Below are 21,233 nucleotides of genomic sequence, written 5' to 3'. Positions count from 1 at the left end.
ATTGGCAACAACCACCAGAAATCGCTTCGCAAAATGCGGCATCTTGGAGTCAACAGTTGCTACCTCACAGGAGTCGGAAGGCATAGAATGCTGGGACCAGCTTGGCGTGGAGTGTTTTGCCGATGACTTCATCACCTTGGATGACGACCTTGTGACCTGTGGGCTATGTACAGTCGAAGAAATGGTGAGGGAAGTTGTGACATCGCAACCTGAAATTCCGAGTAGTGATGACGACGACTGCTGCAGCAGCATCATTAATCAGCAACCGTCGACGGCCGAAACTATGCATACCCTCGACATTCTGAGGTGTGCCGTGGCATCTGGGAATGTTTGGGAAAACACATTGGCACAGTTTTACAACTTCTAGAATTCGTTGCTGGTCGACTTGGTGAAGAAGAAAACCCAGAAGGATATCCAGGACTTCTTCCATAGTGAATAAATTTCTAAAATTGAGTTTCTGGCTCGTTAACATGCTGATTTCGTTTGTTTTTTGGTGGTACGAATTTCGGGTGATACGAATATTTTACGCGACCTCTTGAGATTCGTACCACAGGTTTTACTGTATACGGACACTCAAGGCGCATTTGTGCCATTGTCATCATCCTGTCATTCCAGTATTGATGGTGCATGCACAGCCGATGCTGCTGAGCGTTATAGGTCATGTGATTTGCCGTGAGAGCGAGGGCGAGCTATGCAGAGGCCAGAAGCTAAGGCGAAGAAGCTGGTGCCTTGTTTGACAAGTGCATTAGAAGGTCTTCAGAGACATGAGTGACGTGCCCTTTCCTGCGGCAGCAAAACGACGAAGCAAAGTGAATGCACTGTCACGCTTCACTCAATCGTTTCTATGGCGGATTCAGAGCAGCATTCTGCATTCCACTGCTGGCATGAGCGCTGTGTGCATGCAGGCTAGTGTTCCTGCTGAAGCACTTATCTGCAAACACCAGGAGTCGGAAGGCATAGAATGCTGGGACCAGCTTGGCGTGGAATGTTTTGCCGATGACTTCATCACCGCGGATGATGACCTTGTGACCTGTGGGCTATGTACAGTCGAAGAAATGGTGAGCGAAGTTGTGACATCGCAACCTGAAATTCCGAGTAGTGATGACGACGACTGCTGCAGCAGCATCATTGATCAGCAACCGTCGACGGCCGAAACTATGCATACCCTCGACATTCTGAGGTGTGCCATGGCATCTGGGAGTGTTTGGGAAAACACATTGGCACAGTTTTACAACTTCCAGAATTCGTTGCTGGTCGACTTGGCGAAGAAGAAAACCCAGAAGGATGTCCGGGACTTCTTCCATTGTGGATAAATTTCTAAAATTGAGTTTCTGGCTCTTTAACATGCTGATTTCGTTTGTTTTTTGGTGGTACGAATTTCAGGGGATACGAATATTTTACGCGACCTCTTGCGATTCGTATCACAGGTTTTACTGTATACGGACACTCAAGGCGCATTTGTGCCATTGTCATCATCCTGTCATTCCAGTATTGATGGTGCATGCACGGCCCATGCTGCTGAGTGTTATAGGTCACGTGATTTGCCGTGAGAGCAAGGGCGAGCTATGCAGAGGCCAGAAGCTAAGGCGAAGAAGCTGGTGCCTTGTTTGACAAGTGCATTAGAAGGTCTTCAGAGACATGAGTGACGTGCCCTTTCTTGCGGCAGCAAAACGACGAAGCAAAGGGAATGCACTGTCACGCTTCACTCAATCGTTTCTATAGCGGATTCAGAGCAGCATTCTGCATTCCACTGCTGGCATGAGCGCTGTGCGCGTGCAGGCTAGTGTTCCTGCTGAAGCACTTATCTGCAAACACTAGTCTGCACAGGGCAAACAGTAAATGTGTAGCTAAAGCTGTCTATACAGGAAAACCTGGATATAACAAACTTCAATATAACGGAATTTTTTACATATAATGAAGTACTTAACATTTTATATCTTCTTGTCCGCAGAACACCATGTATATTGAACCTCAATATAACTAAGTGTTTTTATACACAATTTCAGTGTAATGAAATTTCACTGCCACTGCGAAGATATACAGAGCATAAATGGAAACTTCAGTGGATGCAAATGGTCAAATGGTTGAATTACATGCGTCTGCTTGCGAACGCACCTCTCAAATCGCGCTGCACAACCAAGAGTGACCGCCAAAGCGGAGCAGCATCATGTTCAGACTGCGCATCTTCATACAGAGTGGTTCGCTTCTGCACTGTCCATTTCTACCAAAGAATGTGCGACATCTAGTACTTCAGCACTTGTGAGGCACCCACCGCTCCCACTTGGCCAGGCTATTCGGGCTTTTAGGGTTAAGGTTGAGATTGATATATCAAGGACAATTCCACAGGCATGAGTTACTTGCTAAAACATTTATATGCATAAAGCAAAATAAAGTGTGAAGAAGAAGACACGCTCCTCCGTCCAGCAGCATCGCCAACGCTCTGCTCGCGCTGCTGGTCACTGGTGTCTTTCGAGATGGTGCCTCATGCTACCTCGTCGTTCCTTGAACTCGTAGCTTTGTTAAAGGAATGCACCGCTAATAAACCTCTTATCAGAAGAAGTAAAGTTTTGTGTGTAAAGCACTTCAATGGAGTCAAGGTATACGGCACGCAATACCTAGAGCGGTGATGGCATGGCCAGCATGCACTGCAATACAGTGATTGGAATGGCTCGAAAAAAAGTTTCGTGCATTTATGTATTATCTTGAGTTCCTCACTTTAGATCTGTGGCATTTGATATTAAATGTAACACGCTGAACCCAAGAACATTGGATGCATTAGGCTCACGTGGAGGCAGCACTGCTTTGCTTATTCTTGTCTCACTCACTCATTCAATCTTGACACTTTGTTCACGTAAGTTATGCCCTGATTACTGGTGGAATCTTCTTTAAACGTGCTCATGCACAACATGGTAGCCTTCAAAACAGTCATCGCGGCATGTAGAATTATTCTCACTTTGCATCAATTTCAGAAAAATTTCACCTAACAGTTTCCAACTGTAAGTACGATCTAATGCAAGTGCATCTGCACTGCAGACAACCTCAGGTGGACTATTTGCGGCCTAAAGCCACATGCTGGTTAATCTAGCCATAGGTAAGAGTTAGGGGTGTGTGAACATCAAATTTTCAATGTCGAAGCAAATTTGAATAATTAATGAAGAATATTACGTATATAGAAGATAAGAATATGAAGTATGTAAAATAGAATATATAATAGAATATTTCTTGAATATTTTTCATGCGAATACTGTTGGTTTTGCAGAAATGCAGGCTTTTTCACCTACCAGAGGTACCTAAGAAGAACGAAAGTTTATTTCACATGAAAGTGTATGTGTCATGATGCAAAGACACAGAAAGGTGTCACGTGGAAGAAGAGAATTGGGACAATTTAGCACTCACTGTGGCTCGCTCACCTATCTCCTATGCTGCTTCTCGTGCACACGTGTTGAACATGCATGCATTGAAGTGTTGAGTTTGTTGAAATCTTGTGTTAGATATAAGAATAGTAACTACTTTAATGAACTTGCTTGGTGTTCGTCATGGTCCCCTCTGCAACACTCAACAACTATGTGACATTCGCAATATGTAGGTGGAAACGCCAATGGACAGATGAAGTTTCGGTCCTTCTTTCAGCGAGAATTTCTTCCAGCCACTGATAAGGTGATTCCTTGCTCACTTTTCCACTTGCGTTCTTTTTTCGCGAGACGTTGTGGAGAGTTGCCTCTGATGTGTCAGTTTTATTAACAGAGCACTTCACATGCAAGAAATCTATAGTTTGTTGTTGTGCACATGAGCACGTGTGGTGTTTTGAACAGCTTGTGGCAAAATGATTTTGCAGGGCCTCGCTGACTCACTCACGCATGCACGAAAAAAATGCGATGTTCGAGAAGTAAAACCTTACTGCAAACCATTATTAGCAATTGGTAACGCGTAAACGAAGTGCGGCTGAATCGTGATCTCCTGATAACGCCGTAGTAACCGCCGTAGTAACCTTTGCAGCATTGCGTAGTGGCAGCACATGGTGCAGCGTTCTTGTCGACTCGGGCCGACTGTGTTCGACAGGAACACTTGAGCGGCCATTGTTCCGATGGCGGAACATAGAGAGCTGTTCCAAATCGTTGAAACAGACGTAATGCACATGGTGCCGCACGGACAATTGCACAAAAACAAGAGTGACACCATCGTGGCATCCGATATCACACCGGCACATACCCCGCGCCATGCTGTTCATGCTGTACATGGCACGCCTCTGCTCTGGAGGCGTGCCTTGAAAATGCCTGATCCTCTTCACGGTTTCCGAAATCCGCACGAGGTGGTTGCTCGCTCATCTCTAAGGCCGTACCATCGCCGTAGCTTGACTTGAGTGGGGTGTGCGCTTGCCGTGCACCAAGTTTGGTTGCGCTTCCGTGCTTTGGCACTTCGCATGAGCCCTTTCCTTACCGTAACCGGGATCAAAGTGTTCACTCTAGCAGTACGGCGATTTAAAAAACGTTAGTTATATCTGGAAGCAGTTTCCATAGGGAGGGTCGGAAAATCATAAATGCACTGAAATGTGCTCGTTATGACTGATAGATCATTATATCTGGGATCGTTATAAGTGGGTTCGACTGTGCATGGGAACAGAGAAATAATTTTTCTCAGCAACCACTGCACCAATTTTGATCAGGTTTTTTGACATTTGAAAGAAAAAAAATTACTCCATCTCCCGCTAAAGGGAATCATGTGTGGTTGCGAAGCAGCGGGGAGATGGTTTCGCGACAGTGGCCCGAGCGCTCATCGCGGCGCTGCACAGGAGAGAGAATGAGGCGCGCGCACTCCGTCATTTTCATACCATGGAACTACCGTGGCGCCCCCAGCGGATTATGCAGCTGTCGCACCACCTGTCGTGCGCGCTTCTCCGGATTCCTAGAGGAGAGAAAGGGGGAGCGTAGGAGAGGAGAGAGAGGGAGAGGGGACGCGCATGCGCTGTGGGGGTGTGGCAAGCGGCCGCTGCTCCGTAGAGGATTCCTAGAGGAGAGAAAGGGGGTGAGCGTAGGAGAGAGAGGGGGAGGGGACGTGCATGCGCTGTGGGGGTGTGGGATGCGGGGCGGACGGACAGAGTCGCCGGCAAGAAATGCTTCGCATTTAAAAGCATCAGCGAATACGAGCACGCAAGTGACCGTTCGAAAAGTGAGACGCTCGCACAATCTCACCACAGCTTTGTTCACAGTTTGGATGCCGAAATTAGGACGAAACACTGTGCTCTCAGGACAGCAGTGTTTTTCTGTGACATTGAATGTGGAACACATTTCACCTTAATCAAGACATCTGGGGGGTATTCTGTAAGAGTCCACCTAGTGGACTGTCCACTTCGGCTGTCGTCATTGGCTCGGCTTCACGAGCGCGAAGGTGCCATTGGCTCCCGCTTTACGAGCACTAAGGAGACTGGCTGGCACCTTCGCGCTCGTGAAGCCGAGCCAATGACGACAGCCGAAGTGGACAGTCCACTAGGTGGACTCTTACAGAATACCCCCCCTGGTCATATCCTCTGTGCTGTGTGTCTGTTAGGGTGATGTAACTGTAGTTAGCTCAGGTGACAGGCAATAGTCTGGCTGTGCCAGATATAGTGAGTACAGCGCAAGGAGCAACAGGTGTAATTCACATTCACGTATTTTTGAATTTTGCTACTACTGCCAAGAAATAACTGTGCAGTTGCTCATCTGCTCCATCTTCTCATAGGATTGAAAGCACTTGTTTTGAATAAGTTGGCTCACACTCACACACTAACTTGCTCACATACTTGTATTCATTAACTTGCTCGCCCACTGACTGACTTGCTTGCATGCTCACTCATCTACTCCTTAACTCGCTCACCCACTTACTGATTCACGTAGAAACATACATGTACACACAAGTGCTGCAAACGTTCCCATCTCCAAAGAGAAACTGCTTATCCTTTTTGAGTTGCAAAACGAGCCAGAGTGCTTAAATGCAGCAATAATGTATTATTTAACTGTGTAACAAGCTCCGAGAGATTCTTTTTATAACATGTTGAGACTCACTGCTTGTTATTTATTGCTCACACATCCCTTGCTTTCTTTCATGTGCTTGTTTGTAACCACAATTAAAAAGAGTTAATAAGGTTGTATGAGCAGTCCAGAGTAACTTATATCGAGTGTTTTGGAGTGAACATTTTTGATCAACATTAGTGTGACCTACTTATCATTTGTTCATCTACAGATCACCTTTGACCTCGTGGTTAGCGCATTCTCACTCATGGAGCTACCCAATTCTGTACAAAGACTGGAAACAGTGGCAAACCTATGGGGCAAGACTACTGGCCTATTGGTATGGATCACTGATGTGTCGCTGCTATTTGAGTAGCAAGCACCATTATCAGTCCCTAGATACGATCTGTTGATACAAGTTTGGTCCTTTGGTATTTTTGTGCAGAGCAGGTGCCACTGTTACTGATTACGTTTGTTGGTCAGTGGCTCATGTGCCTCTGCATTGGCATCAGTGTTTACGTATCCTTTTATGTTTATGTTGCCTGGAACCATTCAGATTGAAGCAAATGTAAGCCAAGCCCAGATTTTCATCTGAAGACATAATGCGCAGTGGTGTTAACATACTAACTCAATAGTTTATTATACGCACATGCTAATAATACCTCAGGATGGGGACATGTCTTAAAGACATGCCACAGTTTTACTGTGGGTGGGCGGAACACTTTAGATGTGCAGTAATGAGTAGTGTGAGAAGGAACACTGAATTGGTTGGTGATTGTCTTGTGTGGATTCCAATCTGATAGGCTAAAGGGTCCCCCTAATCATTGAATGGCTTCACTATTAAAGGACATCGTCTCAGGAATCTCGCGCCACAAAAGTTTTTCAAACCCTTCAACTATAAGTGGAGTTACCACACCAATAGTAGCTGGCTTTCTCACTCTTTTCATCTCCGCTAGCAGGGACTTAAGCAACGATTGCTCATGACATGGGGATTCCGCTCTTGACATATTCACTTGGAGCAAGTAGCTTCCCATTGGAAACTTTGAGCACACTGCAATTGAACAACAAACAACATTACAATGAGGGGGGACGTTGAATTCCCGGCCAGAGCGGCCACTATCTAATGCTTGCTGAATGCAAAAATTCTCTCCCACTTAGATTTCGATGCACACTGAAGAACCCTAGGTGGTCAAAATCACCATAAAAACTAGAATATAGGTCGAATATTTAAAAAAGATAACATTATCAATCAGCAGAGTTTGGGCTTTCCTCCGGCTCTGAACACATTTAGTACTAATGATAGCAGCAGGCTCTCATAGCGGTCAACATCGCCACCTGGTAAAGAACAACCGCTTCTTTGCAAAGCACACACTGTCATCCTCATTCGCTATAGTATTGCGTGCAGTGGCCTCGGAAGTACATGCTGAGATGTCACCAATCTCGGAGTCTGTGTGCAGCGCAATACCGCGTGCAAGTTACCAAGTGTCAAAGTTGATCAATTGGGAAGTGGTTAATGCATATGTACAGGCAAGCTCTCACAGGTAAGACATATGATACAGGCCAGACGAAAAAATTGATAAAAATATGGTAAGAGCATGTGACACAGCTCTGTCACTGCTAGCATGTAAAATAGCTTCTCTTTCAAATGAGCTTTTATAATGTAAGCAGCGTGTAATCATTGCCAACCTGCACAGAAACTTCCTCTGTCGTCATCACAAGATGACGGTGGTCATCACAAGATGACGGTGGTCATCACACTGATTCTGACATTCCGCATTCACGGAAAGAAAGAACAGAGTTAGGTGTTGGTTCTCGTTTGGGGCATTAATAATGTTTTCTCATTTTTGCCTCTAGTCTGTTGGGTGTTATTAAACTGCATATGTGAATAAAAGTCTAGATTTGTTCGGCTGGTGATGATACTGAAGAGCATCTATAGTCGGTGAAGTTTGCGGCGAGATTCAGGTAGGGGCAGTCCGGATTGCGTGCGCTCGTTGGTCGCGGATACATTTCTGCCATAATCATTGCAGATAAATTGGAGCGCCTTGTTTTACACCTAGTCTATGCAACTGGTATCCTTTTTTTTTTCTTTGTCTGCATGTCCCACATGGCATCGGCATATTCAAGCACCAGTCGTATGATAGCTGTGTAGGCAACTAATTTTGTTTTACTTGTGGCGTGCTTCAGTCAGTGCTTCAGCTGCCACAATGATTTTTTGATGCAGCTGACACCATGTGGTCCACGTGAGCCCTCCAACTTAAGTTGTTTGAACTGATGTGCATGCCTGAGTACTTGAAATCACTGACTGAGGCTGTTATTGATGATGTGATTGACTGACTGTTATTGATCACCCATTTGCAATGCAATGGCTGTTTGAGTACTTTGTTTGAAAACAAAGTACTCCAATGCTTTGCTACAAGTGCACAATAACGAATTGGTCTGTAATGCTTTACGCCGAGTTTGTCACCGGAATTGTGGATTGGTACGACCTTAGCCGATTTTCAATCATACGGAATTTCGCTTGGTCTTTTGGAACACTTGGTCTTTTGGAACAGTTTTCAAAGCAGGAAAAATCGCAGTTTGGAGCAGAAATATATGCTTTTGGAGCAGAAAAATGAGCTGTTCGGAGGAAGAAAAGAATGCTTTGGAGCAGTAACTTACGGCTGTGGTACATAGACAAACCTTTTTATAAGTTAGTATTTTCTGACACATTGCATTCAATGTGTATAAGTATATGGATTCTCCAGGCGAATTTCCGCTGTCGTCATCATCGCCGTGAGGTTCTGTATAATGTCCAAGTGCGATAAGATGGAGGCCGCTGGCCGTATATGCTGTAGTAGTGATGGCAAGCGTGCGAGGGTGAGTCGTGAAGGATGGTTGCTTAATGCGCGGCGCCTTCTCACACACGCAAAATATTCCCCATTCAGAGCAGGTGCGTGTCAGCACAGGCCCTGGCGCAATACCCACGATAAACAACAATTTGGTGCTGCATGTTGCAGGATTTTTTTTGCAGCACAGTTTTGGCGCAGCACTTCTTTCACTGTATACTGCAGGTAAATATAATATAAAGATATTTGGAGCACCATTCAGTGAATCTAAACAAGGAAACATTCTGTATGCCGTCAGGTCCACATGACTTTTTTGTGTCTAAGTTGAGTAGTGCTTCGAAAATTCCCTGCTCACTTATTAGAAGATCAGGTATATCCAAACTGGAGGACTCAAGTGCTGCTACAGAAGAACTGCTGTGTAAAAACACAGAAACAAAGTAATCATTGAAACATGTCGCCACAGCTGAAGCATCCATCAGATAGCAACTTTCATGTCGTAGTTTGGTCACTGTGTCCGTCTTGTCAGATAAATGCAACCAAAGTTTCTTTGGGTTGGTGGATAGGTAGTTGGTGCATTTTCATATAAGCCAGTTGGTACCTAGATTTGTTTACTTTCGCTGTCAGCCGTTTGCACAGGCTGGACAGTGCTTCTCTTTTAACATTCAAGGCACTAGTTTTCTTTCGTGATAACCGTTTAATTCGTTGTTTAAGTTGTAATATGTCATGTGTAATCCAAGGATTTAGGTTCTTGGCCTTTCTTTTTTTTTTTTTTTGAGGGAAACATATTTTTAAGTGGAGGTAAGCGCAATTCTTTTAAAGTGAAACCACAAATCATTTGAAGATGAATGATCAGTCGCGTGTTTACTAGCAAAACTGTCATATTTCAGATCTAGGTCAATTATGCTTTCATTATCAGCATGGTTGAAGTCGTGAAATATTATTATGATAACAGGTGAGACGGGGTACAATACAGTCAAACCTCGATATAACGAAGTTGTACTTGCATCAAAAAAACTTCGTTATATCGAGAATTTTGTTATATCGAGGTTTTGTTAATTCAGTAGAAATGGGGAAATAAGATGGGAAAATAAAAATAGTTCGTTACATCACGAATTTTGTTAAATCGAGGTTCATTATATCGAGGTTTGACTGTGTCTGCATCTTTAGCAACACAAGTTTATGGTCTGATATGCCAGAAAAGTTTCCACTAGGTAGCCAGAATCACTCAAGGCATCAGAAACAAAAGTAAGATCGAGAATAGTACGTGTTTGCTGTTACACTGGTAGGCGTGTCGACAACTTGTTTTAGGTTAAAACAAAAGGACTAATTGGTCAGCAGTTCAGAGGGCCAACATGCAAAACCAGTGCGCAGTGCCTCTCACTTAATGGTCGGCAAGTTAAAGTCGCCACACAACATGATGTTTAGCAAAAGGTGCATGTTAGAATTTTTTAAATGCAGTAACGACACGAGTATGAGCCCACCATTGGCATTAGTAAACATCTGGTGGCTAGGTCACTTTGTGTGCAATAATTTGGTGGTATTTTTTTTTTTAAGTAGGGACAGTTTCTGCTCCTGAATGGCAACTTAGTATTTTTTGCAATGTTAGTCTGTGCTTCATTTTAGAAACCTCAAGTGGTTGAAATAAATGACGATTTCCAGGCTTACGAACGTTTTCAGCGTATGTGAGGTGCATGACTGCTGTACTTGTCTAAATCTTCAAAGTAGTCTTTATGTCTTCTCTTCCCTACGACAGGTTCTTATTGAAAATGGGACGCAAGCTGGACATAGGGCTGTTGCTGAAGCGCGTGACTTCATATTGATGGTTAGCATTCCTCTTGCATTTCTATTATTAAGTGCTATGTGTGCAAATCAATGCCTCATGCACTAAGCAAGGGAAGTGAATTAACATTTTATTTTTCTAGCATTGCGCATTTTTGCATGTAGTGCTCCAGGGGGTGGGGTTGGAGGCGGGGTACTGGTGATGGATGTTCCTCATAATCACATAAAATGAGAAGAGTCCACTACAGCCATCGTTGCGACAAAAAGGTTGCACTGATCTGGATTGAGCACCACATCTCTTGGATTAAAAAAAGTGCTGAATTTATTGAACCACACATGCACACGTCACAGCTTGCATACCAAAAAAAAGCCCAGCTGTATCCATTTTCAAAGCTGCATGCAATCAAAGGAGGCCTATTTTTATTGATTTTTGGCTTGTGTACATTTAGCTACGTGGCCCTCAAAGATTTGTGGTAGGGGAAGGGGTTAATTTCAGACGGTGGCAGAAAAAAGCAGGCCACCTTTTGAGCGTGCTCATGCATTTGCTGCTGTGTGTGAAGGTGCGATGTTTGGTTGGGATCCTCAAGGCATTGTGATCTGTGTGTGCTCGAATGGTTTGTTTATCATGTTCAAAATAGTTTGTGGGTCTCCTTTTAATGAGTTCTCCCTAACGTACGTGCTAATGCTTGGCATGTTGTTTTCTTCAGATCAGCAAGGACGGTGGTCAAGAACCTGCCCAAGTGTTGGCTCCTGTAAGTAATATGCAGTTGGAAAGTTAGCTTTAGCATTTGTGCTTGTTTCTCGTTTTCTTTTTGTGAGTCTCACAAGACTTCAGTGAGAAGCTTTAACGATTGTGGCAGTAAGTAGACTGCGAAAAGAACTATCATCAAGCACCGTGGTTGCTTAGTGGCTGTGGTGTTGGGCTGCTAAGCACGAGGTCATGGGATCAAATTCTGGCCACAGCGGGTGCATTTTAATGGGGGCGAAATGTGAGAACTCCCGGTAAAGAACCCCAAGTGGTCTAAATTATTCCGGGATTCCCCTCTACGGCGTGCCTCATAATGAGATGGTGGTTTTGGTAAGTAAAAGCCTGAAATTTAATTTAATTTTAACTATCGTCATTCAGAACTAGCAGCTGTCTAATTTCAGGGTAGTACAGTAGAACTTTGTTGATGCGATCCGGCTACGTGCAATTTCCCAGCACCAACGTTTGCAATCGAGAACACAAAAAATAACCGAATAGAGTTGGCTAATTTTTTACCGGTTCATACGTTCCCGGAAAACATGATCTTTCCACGCCAACGTTCAGTACATCGCCAAACTGTAATTGTATGATACGTTTTCCGGCTGCTAGATCCCATGTGAACAAGAAAATGCGCAAAGTGCGTGTGGTCCTGAACAGCAGCTGCCCGCCGTGGCAGCTCACCCACCCTTCTGACGTGAAAACGCCGGCACGCTCTCAGTTTCTTATTCTGGTAACAGCAAATCACCTCCCGGGTCGTCGCACGCCATATTCACAGCTACTGCCACCAACCCTATTGCGATCAGCATCTTCACCTATCTGTTTCACAGTGCATAGTGCGATTGGAAGTGTACTGCACGCATTTAATAGGTGATAACTCAAATGCGCCACTGTTCCCTGCTGCAGACTGCGACCGTACGATACGCTTTCTGGCCACTAGATCCCATGTAAACAAGAAAAAGTCGAGAAATGTAGCCGCTTGCCGCATCAGTTTCTCCGCAGTATTCGCTTGCTTGTTTCCCATGAAAATGCCGACGTGCACTCAGTTTTTTATTCCGGTACCAACAAATCTCCTCCTGGGTCATCACACACCACATTCATTGCTATCGCCACTAAACCTATTGCGATAAGCACCTTCGCTTATCTGTTTTGCAGTGCATGGGGCGTTGTGACGTTGGAATCATACTACATGCTTTTAGTAGGCGATAACCCAAATGCACCTCCATTCCCTGCTTCAGGCGGTGCAATATGAACATCACATTTCACTGCAGCGGCATCCGGTGTCGCCCACCCAGCTAGATTTCGTTTCGGTTTCCCATCGCTGTTAAAACATTATACAGTAGGAAAAGAACAAAACGGGTCTCTAGCTTCCGAAGCCCCACCAGCTTGATGCACGTCAGCAGCTCGTGCCTTGTGCCGCAACGAATGCGCAACGTTTCGCATTGCGTAGATGTCAACTACAGTTGAATCTGTCAAATTGTTTAGTTACTTTGGACCTTACATTTTTCCAAAACGTATACCCTGAAAGGTATCCCAGTGCGGACTGCCCTGCCTGTGGACTAACGGCAACATTTAACCATGTGTTATGGGAGTGTTCTACTGTATTTAGTGAAATTTTTGCACTGGTGTCACCATACATGTCTTCGTTGGAACTTCATGAGGAAAAGCCTGTAACAGAGTTGACATAGAGTAGTCAGCTAAAGTGGGACAGGGAGAGATAGCAGTTTTTTTTGTTTTTTTTATTCAAACCACCCTTAGCCTACCCGCGTTCCGGTGGTCGCACTTGGTGGGTGTAACACCTCGTAAGTGTTTTGTATTTGTACTACTGGTATAATTACTGGGGATGTTGGGATGACCTGTTGAGCTGCAAGTGGACACCGCTCTGCACTTTTTACTTGTGCTAGCTTGTAAAAGTATCTAGTATCTAGCTGTCTTCTATATGTAGTACCTCTGTAGTATCTAACTATGTGTTTGCATTTCTATCTCTGTCTCTCTTCTGTGTAATGCTTACTCTGCTTCTTTTGTCCATGGGATGTTCAGTGTCCTCATGACCTTGATTGCCCAAGGGAGACACAGGCACTTGGCATTCCCTGCACTTTTGAAGCACGCTACGAGGAACCTTTCCTTACACAGGTTTGTCGCATATTGATCATTTACAACAGTTGCCATTTGCTACCTTTGAGACCATTACTCATTAGGATGTAAGATCTTTTGATCTTGCACCCATAATATCCAGAGTCATTGCTTGTCCCTAAGACATTGCCCGTGCTCCTGTATTGGTGTCTACTCCATGAGAGGATACCACAAAGGCTGAAGATCTTGTGAAAGCATGGCCTCGTATAAACAGCACCAGACTGGACTCGCAAATGTGGCCTTCCTTATATTCTAGAGACTGCAACTTTGCACTTCAGTCCTCCGGATGGCAATAGCACAACCAGAGTACAGTGTTGGACTGTAACATTAAAGTCATGCTAAAGCAAATGATTAGAGCCTTGCAGCAGCTACTTGCTGGTTTGAACACACGTGTGGCTAATGCAGGAGTGCAAGTAATGCAGGCTGCGGAGACGGTGCTGGCTAACTCTTTTTAGCCTAAAGCAATGTTACCACACATGTGTGGCATAATGGACTTGCTTTATCATCACCTTAACCCTTTATCACCATCTGCCTCTTCTGTCCTTATCTGTGCCATTTTCCCCTTCCGTCCATGTGGAGTAGCAAGTCAGAAGCATGTCCTTCAGGCTTACCTCTCCACTTTTACAACAATAGAACCTACTCTCTCTCTTGTACAGTATAGACCACTTATAACGTAACCATTTATAGTGCAGAACTGGCTACAACGCGGCCTTTTCTGACTCCCGTTTACCCTCCCATAGAACTCCATGTATATGCATACCGCTTACAGTGCAGCTGCGTGAGACAAAATACCGGTTATAGTGCGGCTCCCGCGGGAAAATCTCGCCCACCACGGCGGCACTGAGCACGCTTCTCAACAAGGTGCGTGCTGCCGGCCGGCGTATGCATTATTCAATGCAATCAAACTCTCGTTAATTCGGACTTATTTGGCTGCACACGGTTAATTCGGACTACCTTCGGAGCTCAGTGAGCGCGGAGCGCCGCAAATGTGCGACACAAAAGAGCAAGAATGGCGCTAGCGTCCAACCGAAACGAAGCGGGCGGAGTCCGCATCGCCACAGCCATCAGTTGAAATGTATGTGAATGACAGCAACACCGAAACGCTTCGAGCCGATTTGTGTCTTTAAAGCCAGTATTCTTGCATTTACCACTGCGCATAACACCGCGTTGGCCGTGGGCTTTCATAACTGCGTAGTCGTCATCCACGATCGCGTCGATAGCGGCCGCGTTTTTCTCCGCAGCGGTTGCGGTGAACAGTAGTTTCGTTTTTACTCGGTACGCACGTCAGCCGCGTGCCTAAAAAACTGTGTGGTCGCCATCGATGATCGCATAGATAGCGACCGTGGTTTCGACTGCAGTTGTTGCAGCGAATGGTAGTTAATTCGTCCAGACTTGGTGCGTGCGTCGGGCGCGTGCCTTCAGCACCGCAAAGTCGCTGTTCATAATCGCATCGATAGCGGTCATGGTTTTTTCCGCAGCGGTTGCGGCAAACAGTTGTTTTGTTTTGACTCAGTGCAAAGCTGCCTAACTTGAAGAGCACCGGCTACATCGCGATTATGTTTTCGCCAGCTCGTAATCGTGATGTGCGCGCGATAGTACAAAGCGCATCTACGTGCTTGGTCTACATGTTTTGCATACATGCAGGGCTTGAAAATCGTTGTTTTGGTTATAGTGCGGTACCGCTTATAGTGCAGATATTCGCGACTCAGGCGACTTACGTTATAAGCGGTCTATACTGTATTCAAAATAAAAAATACGCTAAAAGATTGCCCACCTCTTTCAAAGCACTGGAGACCTCGCTGTCTGTTGACATGTCACTGCGGTTTCACTGTGCAATTCATAACAGCCATGCACACTGTTCTGGCTCATGTGGGACATTTGCATAAGCTTTCGTGTATGGTGACACAATATTTTGACAGGACAAGACACTTGGCATAATCATTACTCTATTAATGCTTTCACGTAGTATTTGATTACGCTTAGTTGATGGACTGTTTCTGCTCAAACACTAAGACAATTCCCATCATCTTGCATGATGTGAATCCCAGGTGCTAGGACTGTAGGTAGGCAGTGACTTGGAATATTAAGGTGTGTTTTCTTAGTTGCTCCAATTGTGTTTTATGTAGTAGCATAAGCTTTCCACTCGACTAAGTTTGATTCGGTAGGCGTTGCACATGATTACACCTAAATGTGCAGAATTGGACACAAAGGTAAGCACTGGCACATGCACAGATCTTGTCCTATTAAAAATTTTTTCTTTTTCAAATGAAGTGCTCTTTTTAATCAACCGGTGGACCATTAGAGTTACAGAATAGATACCAAGAGAAGGGAAGCGCAGTCGAGGATGGCAGAAAACTAGGTGGTGTGATGAAGTTAGGAAATTTCCAGGTGCAAGTTGGAATCAGCTAGCACGAGACGGGGGTATTTGGAGATCACAGGGAGAGGCCTTCGTCCTGCAGTGGACATAAATATAGGCTGATGATGATGCAATGCTACTAGTCAGCCTCTAGATTCTATGCAGGAGTATATTTATCTAGGTAAATTACTCACAGGGAACCCTGATCACTGAGAACAAATTTACAGAAGAATAAAAATGGGTTGGAGTGCATATGGCAGGCATCACCAAATCCTGACTGGGAGCTTACTTACACCTGTCGTTGAAGAGAAAAGTACAATCATTGCATTCTGCCGGTGCTAACATAGGGGGCAGAAACTTCGAGGTTAACAAAGAAGCTCGAGAACAAGTTAAGGTCCGCATAAAGAGCGATGGGACGAAAAATGTTAGGCCTAACGTTAAGAGACACGAAGAGAGCGATGTGGATCAGAGAACAAACAGGGATAGTTGATATTCTAGTTGATATTAAGAGAACAAAATGGAGCTGGGCAGGCCATGTCATGCGTAGGATGGATAACCGGTGGACCATTGGAGTTACAGAATGAGTGCTGATGGAAGGGAAGTGTAGTTGAGGACTGCAGTAAGTTAGGTGAAGTGATGAGATTAGCAAATTTGCAGGCGCAAGATAGATTCAGCTAGCACGAGACAGCGATAATTTGAGATTGCTGAGAGAGGCCTTCATACTGAAGTGGACATAAAAATAGGCTCATGATGATGATGCAGTACTACAAAGAAATACAGGTCCCAACAGTCATCCAAGAGCAAGGACCAAGAAAGGAGAGGGGTTACCATTGTGTGCTGTTTTTCCAGAGGATACAGTCTATTTTCAATTATTTGCTGGCTGAAAGAACCTGTAACCTTTATTGCGATGCTGAAAGCTTGTGATATGTGGCATCGACATCCCTTCTTTGTTTTAACAAATTCTTGCTTGTGGTTTAGCTCAGTGATCAAGTTCTTTGTCTGTTCTTGTTTTCACACCTCCAGAAAATACACCCAGCTGCTGCCAGGTATTCTTACGTGGTGCTACAGAGGCCTGGAGAAATTGCCAGTGAGTGTATTTTTTAAATTCTTTTTGCAAATTGTGCCAAGTTTGTGTATATACAGTAGAATCTCGATCATACGATCACTGTTGAAATGGATTTCGAGTTGGTATTACTTTTTGAAACTGTCCCAGCCAACATGCATGAATTACAATGCATTCTGATTTAGGAAGACAAATGCTTTGCCAAACCGTGTGGGATGACACAAATTATGTAGCTGTCACCGGACCTGCTCACATGAAATGCGCTCACTGCGATGTCTAGAGAATGCTGGCAACATACATGAAGGAACAAGCATGAAGTTTTAACCATTCCCTCAATTTCAACTCTACAACACTTCGAGTATGATGATCCAGAAAGTTTTCAAGGCTCATCTGACTGAAAATGATAATTATAAATAAAGAAGCCTATTTGGTGCTGTGATTGTGGTCTGTTCCAGATCAGGCGAATTTCTGGGGACCCCAAATGTTCTTCGATGTCCCCAAAAATTTGTTTTATTGAGATATTACTGTACATACGTATGCTTCTAGTGCCCTTTGCGCATGTTCATCAAACCATACTTGACCGCATCAAGTTCTGATCTTTCCTCTGCCACACCCAGTTCGATTTACTTAGGGAACCTATTTGAATTATAAAATAACAGAAAGAGATCTCGACTGCGCATGGTAATCACATTTCTTTTGAAAAAGCAAATGTTTTTGAATATTGTGTGTGCCCTTGCACATTACTTATCTTTAGCATCTGCACACAGGAACAGGAGACAGAATTGTGTGTAATAATTTAATATCATAGGACGGCACATGCCCATCTTAGCTTTTGTATGATACCGAGTCATAGATGGGGGGGGAAAAAATGAGGTACAAAGTCAGGGCTCTGCTTAAACTTTGCCTCCAGATGCAGCTTTGCAGCAACTTGCAGTGCTCTGCTACGAAGCTGCACCTGCAGGCAAAGGTTGTGCTTTTTTGTGCCCAGAAGCGTGTGGTAGAGTTTTCACTATGCAGAATGTGTGTCAGTGCTGCTTTCAATACAAGAATGGAATTTCCTTTGGCACCTTCTTGCAGAGGCGAGAGAGTGGGCTCGTGTGATTCGGCCAGTGCTGCGTCGTAGCCGGCATGTGGTCTGCCGCTTCTGCTGCAAGGATGCGCAGTTGAGGGAGTTTGTGTTCAGCAGGAAAAAGCACGGCAGGTAGGTTTGGTATGCTTTTCTGACGGTCTTTCAGAGGCAGTTAACAGGTTAATTTTGTCACCAGTGGTTGGCTGTTCATGAGGGTGGTGAAAATAATGTAACTTGATTTCATTGTTGATGCTTCGTATTTTTTTTTTTATTGCATAACAATGATACAGACGCTCAGTGTGCATTCAGGTTGTTTGGTGCTGGCGTCGGCATGCTGTCCCGCGATAGACTGCGCATGCTTCGTTCGCTCACAAAGGGTTAAAGAGTGTCCAGAGGCACGGAGTGTATTTGGCAACAGAAGTGATGAAGTAAAGTGGATGCACCTCCACACTCTGCTCAATCAGCTTGGTGATGACATCATTCCAGCATTCTATCTTCCGATGATGGCATGGGCATTGTCTTCACGCACACTATAAGCACAGTAGTGTTGCATGAGCTGCTGTGTTTATGCACTGGTCTCTGCAGAATGGGCACTAAACATTATTTCAAATTTTACTGGGTGCTGACAAACGATGGTTTCCTTGTCTCAACTATGGCACCATAAGAGGTGCAATGCCTGCAACACCACTGGCGACGTGCTCCTAATTGGGTCAGTGTTGTGAGCTGGCAGCTGACAGGGTGACAGGGTTTCTTCCGCCAAACACTGGTTGCCTTTCATGCTGCATTGCGCCAACATTTGACAACCAGGTATGGTTAGAACATCGTCAGGGGAGTTCCAGTGCGACGTTAACCTTGCTGTCACTGTCAGTGTTCTGCCCTTCGGCCAAAACTGGCAGTATATTTCCTCTTGTATGGGTTAGTGTTTGCATCTGCTGAAGTGAGTTTATTTGAAGCTTATAGCTTTTTTTTTGGCTCTTTCGGCAATTCTCGTGGTTGGTCAGTGGTCAGACTCAGCAAGGAGAATGTTTTTTCACTCCCTAGCTATCTCTCTCTCTTTCTCTCACTCTCGTTCACTTGCTTTTGTTTGTTTGGGCTTTTTGCTTACATTGATAATCATCGTCGATGGATTCGGCTCAATTTTATTTTTTAATATTTGTATTGTTGATTCTTAAAGCTCTTTTTTACCCTTTTAGAAGTGAAATGGTGTAGCCGGAGGTTTACTGCTTCCAGCCTCTTAGCCTCCATTTAACTTCACCTGGGTGCTGTATGATAAGCTATGTGCTGGCGGGCTGGAGTTCGTTTTCCAGTTTACGTTTGGTATACAGCACTTTCCCATGATGGATGCTGTTCTGTGCTCTTCTCTCCCATCTTTCTTAGCTCACTCACTGACGTTCTCCGAACAGAAACATGGTTGGCTGCTTCAGTGAGATGCGTTGACGCGTGATACTGTAGCACCACTGTGGCGGATGGGCGGCTGTTGTAACTGTACCTCTGGATAAGCCTCCATTTTGTTGTTATTTATGCAACCGCATCCGCAGCACTTCAATGCTCGGAGTTGGCACTCTTGCTGTTCACAGATCCAAGCATCCTGCACATTGACGGGATTAGCTTTCCTGCATCGCTTTTCTGCTTGGGGCCTGAGTGTGCAGCATGTTGAATAGTGAAATTAAGAGCAGAAAAAAAGGTTTTTCAAAGTTTTGCTTTGTGTTCAGAACTTTCTTAGCTAGATATAATGTGAAACACTATATAAGGCTGGTTTTCATGAAAGAACAACTTGCATTGCATTGGTGAGGAGGTGGCATATTTATTGTAATGTAACGCCCTGAACTACTTTTTATCGAAGTGGAGAAAGACGTTTGAGGTGAAAATAAGCTATTTCAGGAATACTTTGCCACAAAAAGTACTTCAATGCATTCAGCAGAAGCGGAGTTATTGGCAATCAAACACAGCCTCCGCTGTGCTCCCCCTTCCTTCTACAATGCCTTGCACAGCGTAGGCTATGGCAGAGTGGGGCAGGGCCTTGATGCTCCGCCTTCAAAACGTCACCGTGGCGCGCAGTTCAAATTGCTTATTTTGGTGCCTACTCCACGCTTTAGTGCCTACGCCGCTTTGGTGCCTAAGCCAAACGCGGTTGTCCTCAGAGAGCTGCAGTGCGCTTAGCCAGTGGACTCGTGGCGACACCCCGCGGCAGCCGTGGTGTAACCAACCGCAGCGACGAATAGCAACCACATATTGGAATGTGCTCTATTGCGCAATAAAGCACGCAGAAGAGCATGAGGATCATGGCTCTGTTGAAACGAGGGCATTTGAGAGAAAGGTGACTTCGTGCTCCGCTTGCGAGCTCCACGCACCGCGTACGACAGCAAAACTTGGCTGAGATGTTCACAGCAGCGTATGCTACCCGCAGACTATGCTGTTTCACCAAGCCCGAGGGGTGGTTCAGGGCCCCTTTAAATGGCTCTTAACTATTGTCATCAAGAGCGTGAAAAAAATAATAAAGATGGTGTTTTTCGATTTGAGTAAATCTGGTAGGCAATTAGTTTTCTTTGGTGACTTGATACACAGGCACTATCTATTGCAAAAGTTCTAATGGCAGAGTGCTCGGGGTGACACTGGGCATGCAGTATGTGGCGCTACTAGCCAACGGCAATGGGCTGTGCTATCAATAAAGAGAAGCGCAGGCTTCTAGCAGGCCAGATCACAAAAAAGCATTATAAAAAGAAGATCAGCTATCTTTTGAACACTGCTCCAAGTCCAGTCCAATCGCCTGCACTTTGGCCTGATAACTTTTGCAACGGATAGTTTGTATATATTTGTAACAGTGACAGAATCAGTATCCTGTAGTTTCATGGTGACAGGCATAGCAAGTGACACTTGCCTCCTCCTGACCCTCCAGGCACGTGTACCGCTTGGCACGCAGCAGTGAGTGGGGAGACCAGCTGCCCCTGGACATACTGCCTCCTGACGAAGAAGGAACGCTGCTGTGTGGTGCCTGTGACGAAGATGTGGACGACACGTTCGATGATGTAGATAGCAAATAAACAATAGGATGTGACACTGTTATCGATGAGACAGGCGGGTACATCTGGGCTTGCTACACAATGTCGTTGTCTGATGGAGCCCATCGACGTGTCTCGGTTGGCATCAATGGCCAGGCAGGAATCTTAGCCTCATAGACCGTATCAGATCTGCCTACATTTCTGCCATTCTTCTTCTGACATCATCCATGTCACTTTCCTGGCTCTGTGCCTCTGCAATCCTCCACAGCGAACTTGCGGACGG

General features: G+C 45.0%; 1 protein-coding gene across 1 annotated transcript in view; it reads left to right on the top strand.

Annotated features, from left to right (window-relative positions):
- LOC119446429 (methyltransferase-like protein 17, mitochondrial) overlaps positions 1-21,019 on the top strand; it is a 36,644-nt gene extending 15,625 nt beyond the window's left edge. Inside the window, exons 8-15 of the mRNA XM_037710854.2 lie at positions 3,587-3,657; positions 6,217-6,324; positions 10,563-10,631; positions 11,296-11,340; positions 13,371-13,463; positions 16,843-16,906; positions 17,960-18,083; positions 20,848-21,019. Coding sequence (XP_037566782.1) covers positions 3,587-3,657; positions 6,217-6,324; positions 10,563-10,631; positions 11,296-11,340; positions 13,371-13,463; positions 16,843-16,906; positions 17,960-18,083; positions 20,848-20,992 — 719 coding nt within the window. The 3' untranslated portion in view covers positions 20,993-21,019. The remainder of the gene's footprint in view (positions 1-3,586; positions 3,658-6,216; positions 6,325-10,562; positions 10,632-11,295; positions 11,341-13,370; positions 13,464-16,842; positions 16,907-17,959; positions 18,084-20,847) is intronic.
- Positions 21,020-21,233: the final 214 nt, after the last annotated feature.

This window comes from Dermacentor silvarum, chromosome 3 (genome assembly GCF_013339745.2).
Source record: "Dermacentor silvarum isolate Dsil-2018 chromosome 3, BIME_Dsil_1.4, whole genome shotgun sequence".
Classification (NCBI taxonomy): Eukaryota; Metazoa; Arthropoda; class Arachnida; order Ixodida; family Ixodidae; genus Dermacentor; species Dermacentor silvarum.
Note: the sequence above shows the minus strand (reverse complement) of the source record. Positions and strands in the feature narration are given on the sequence as shown.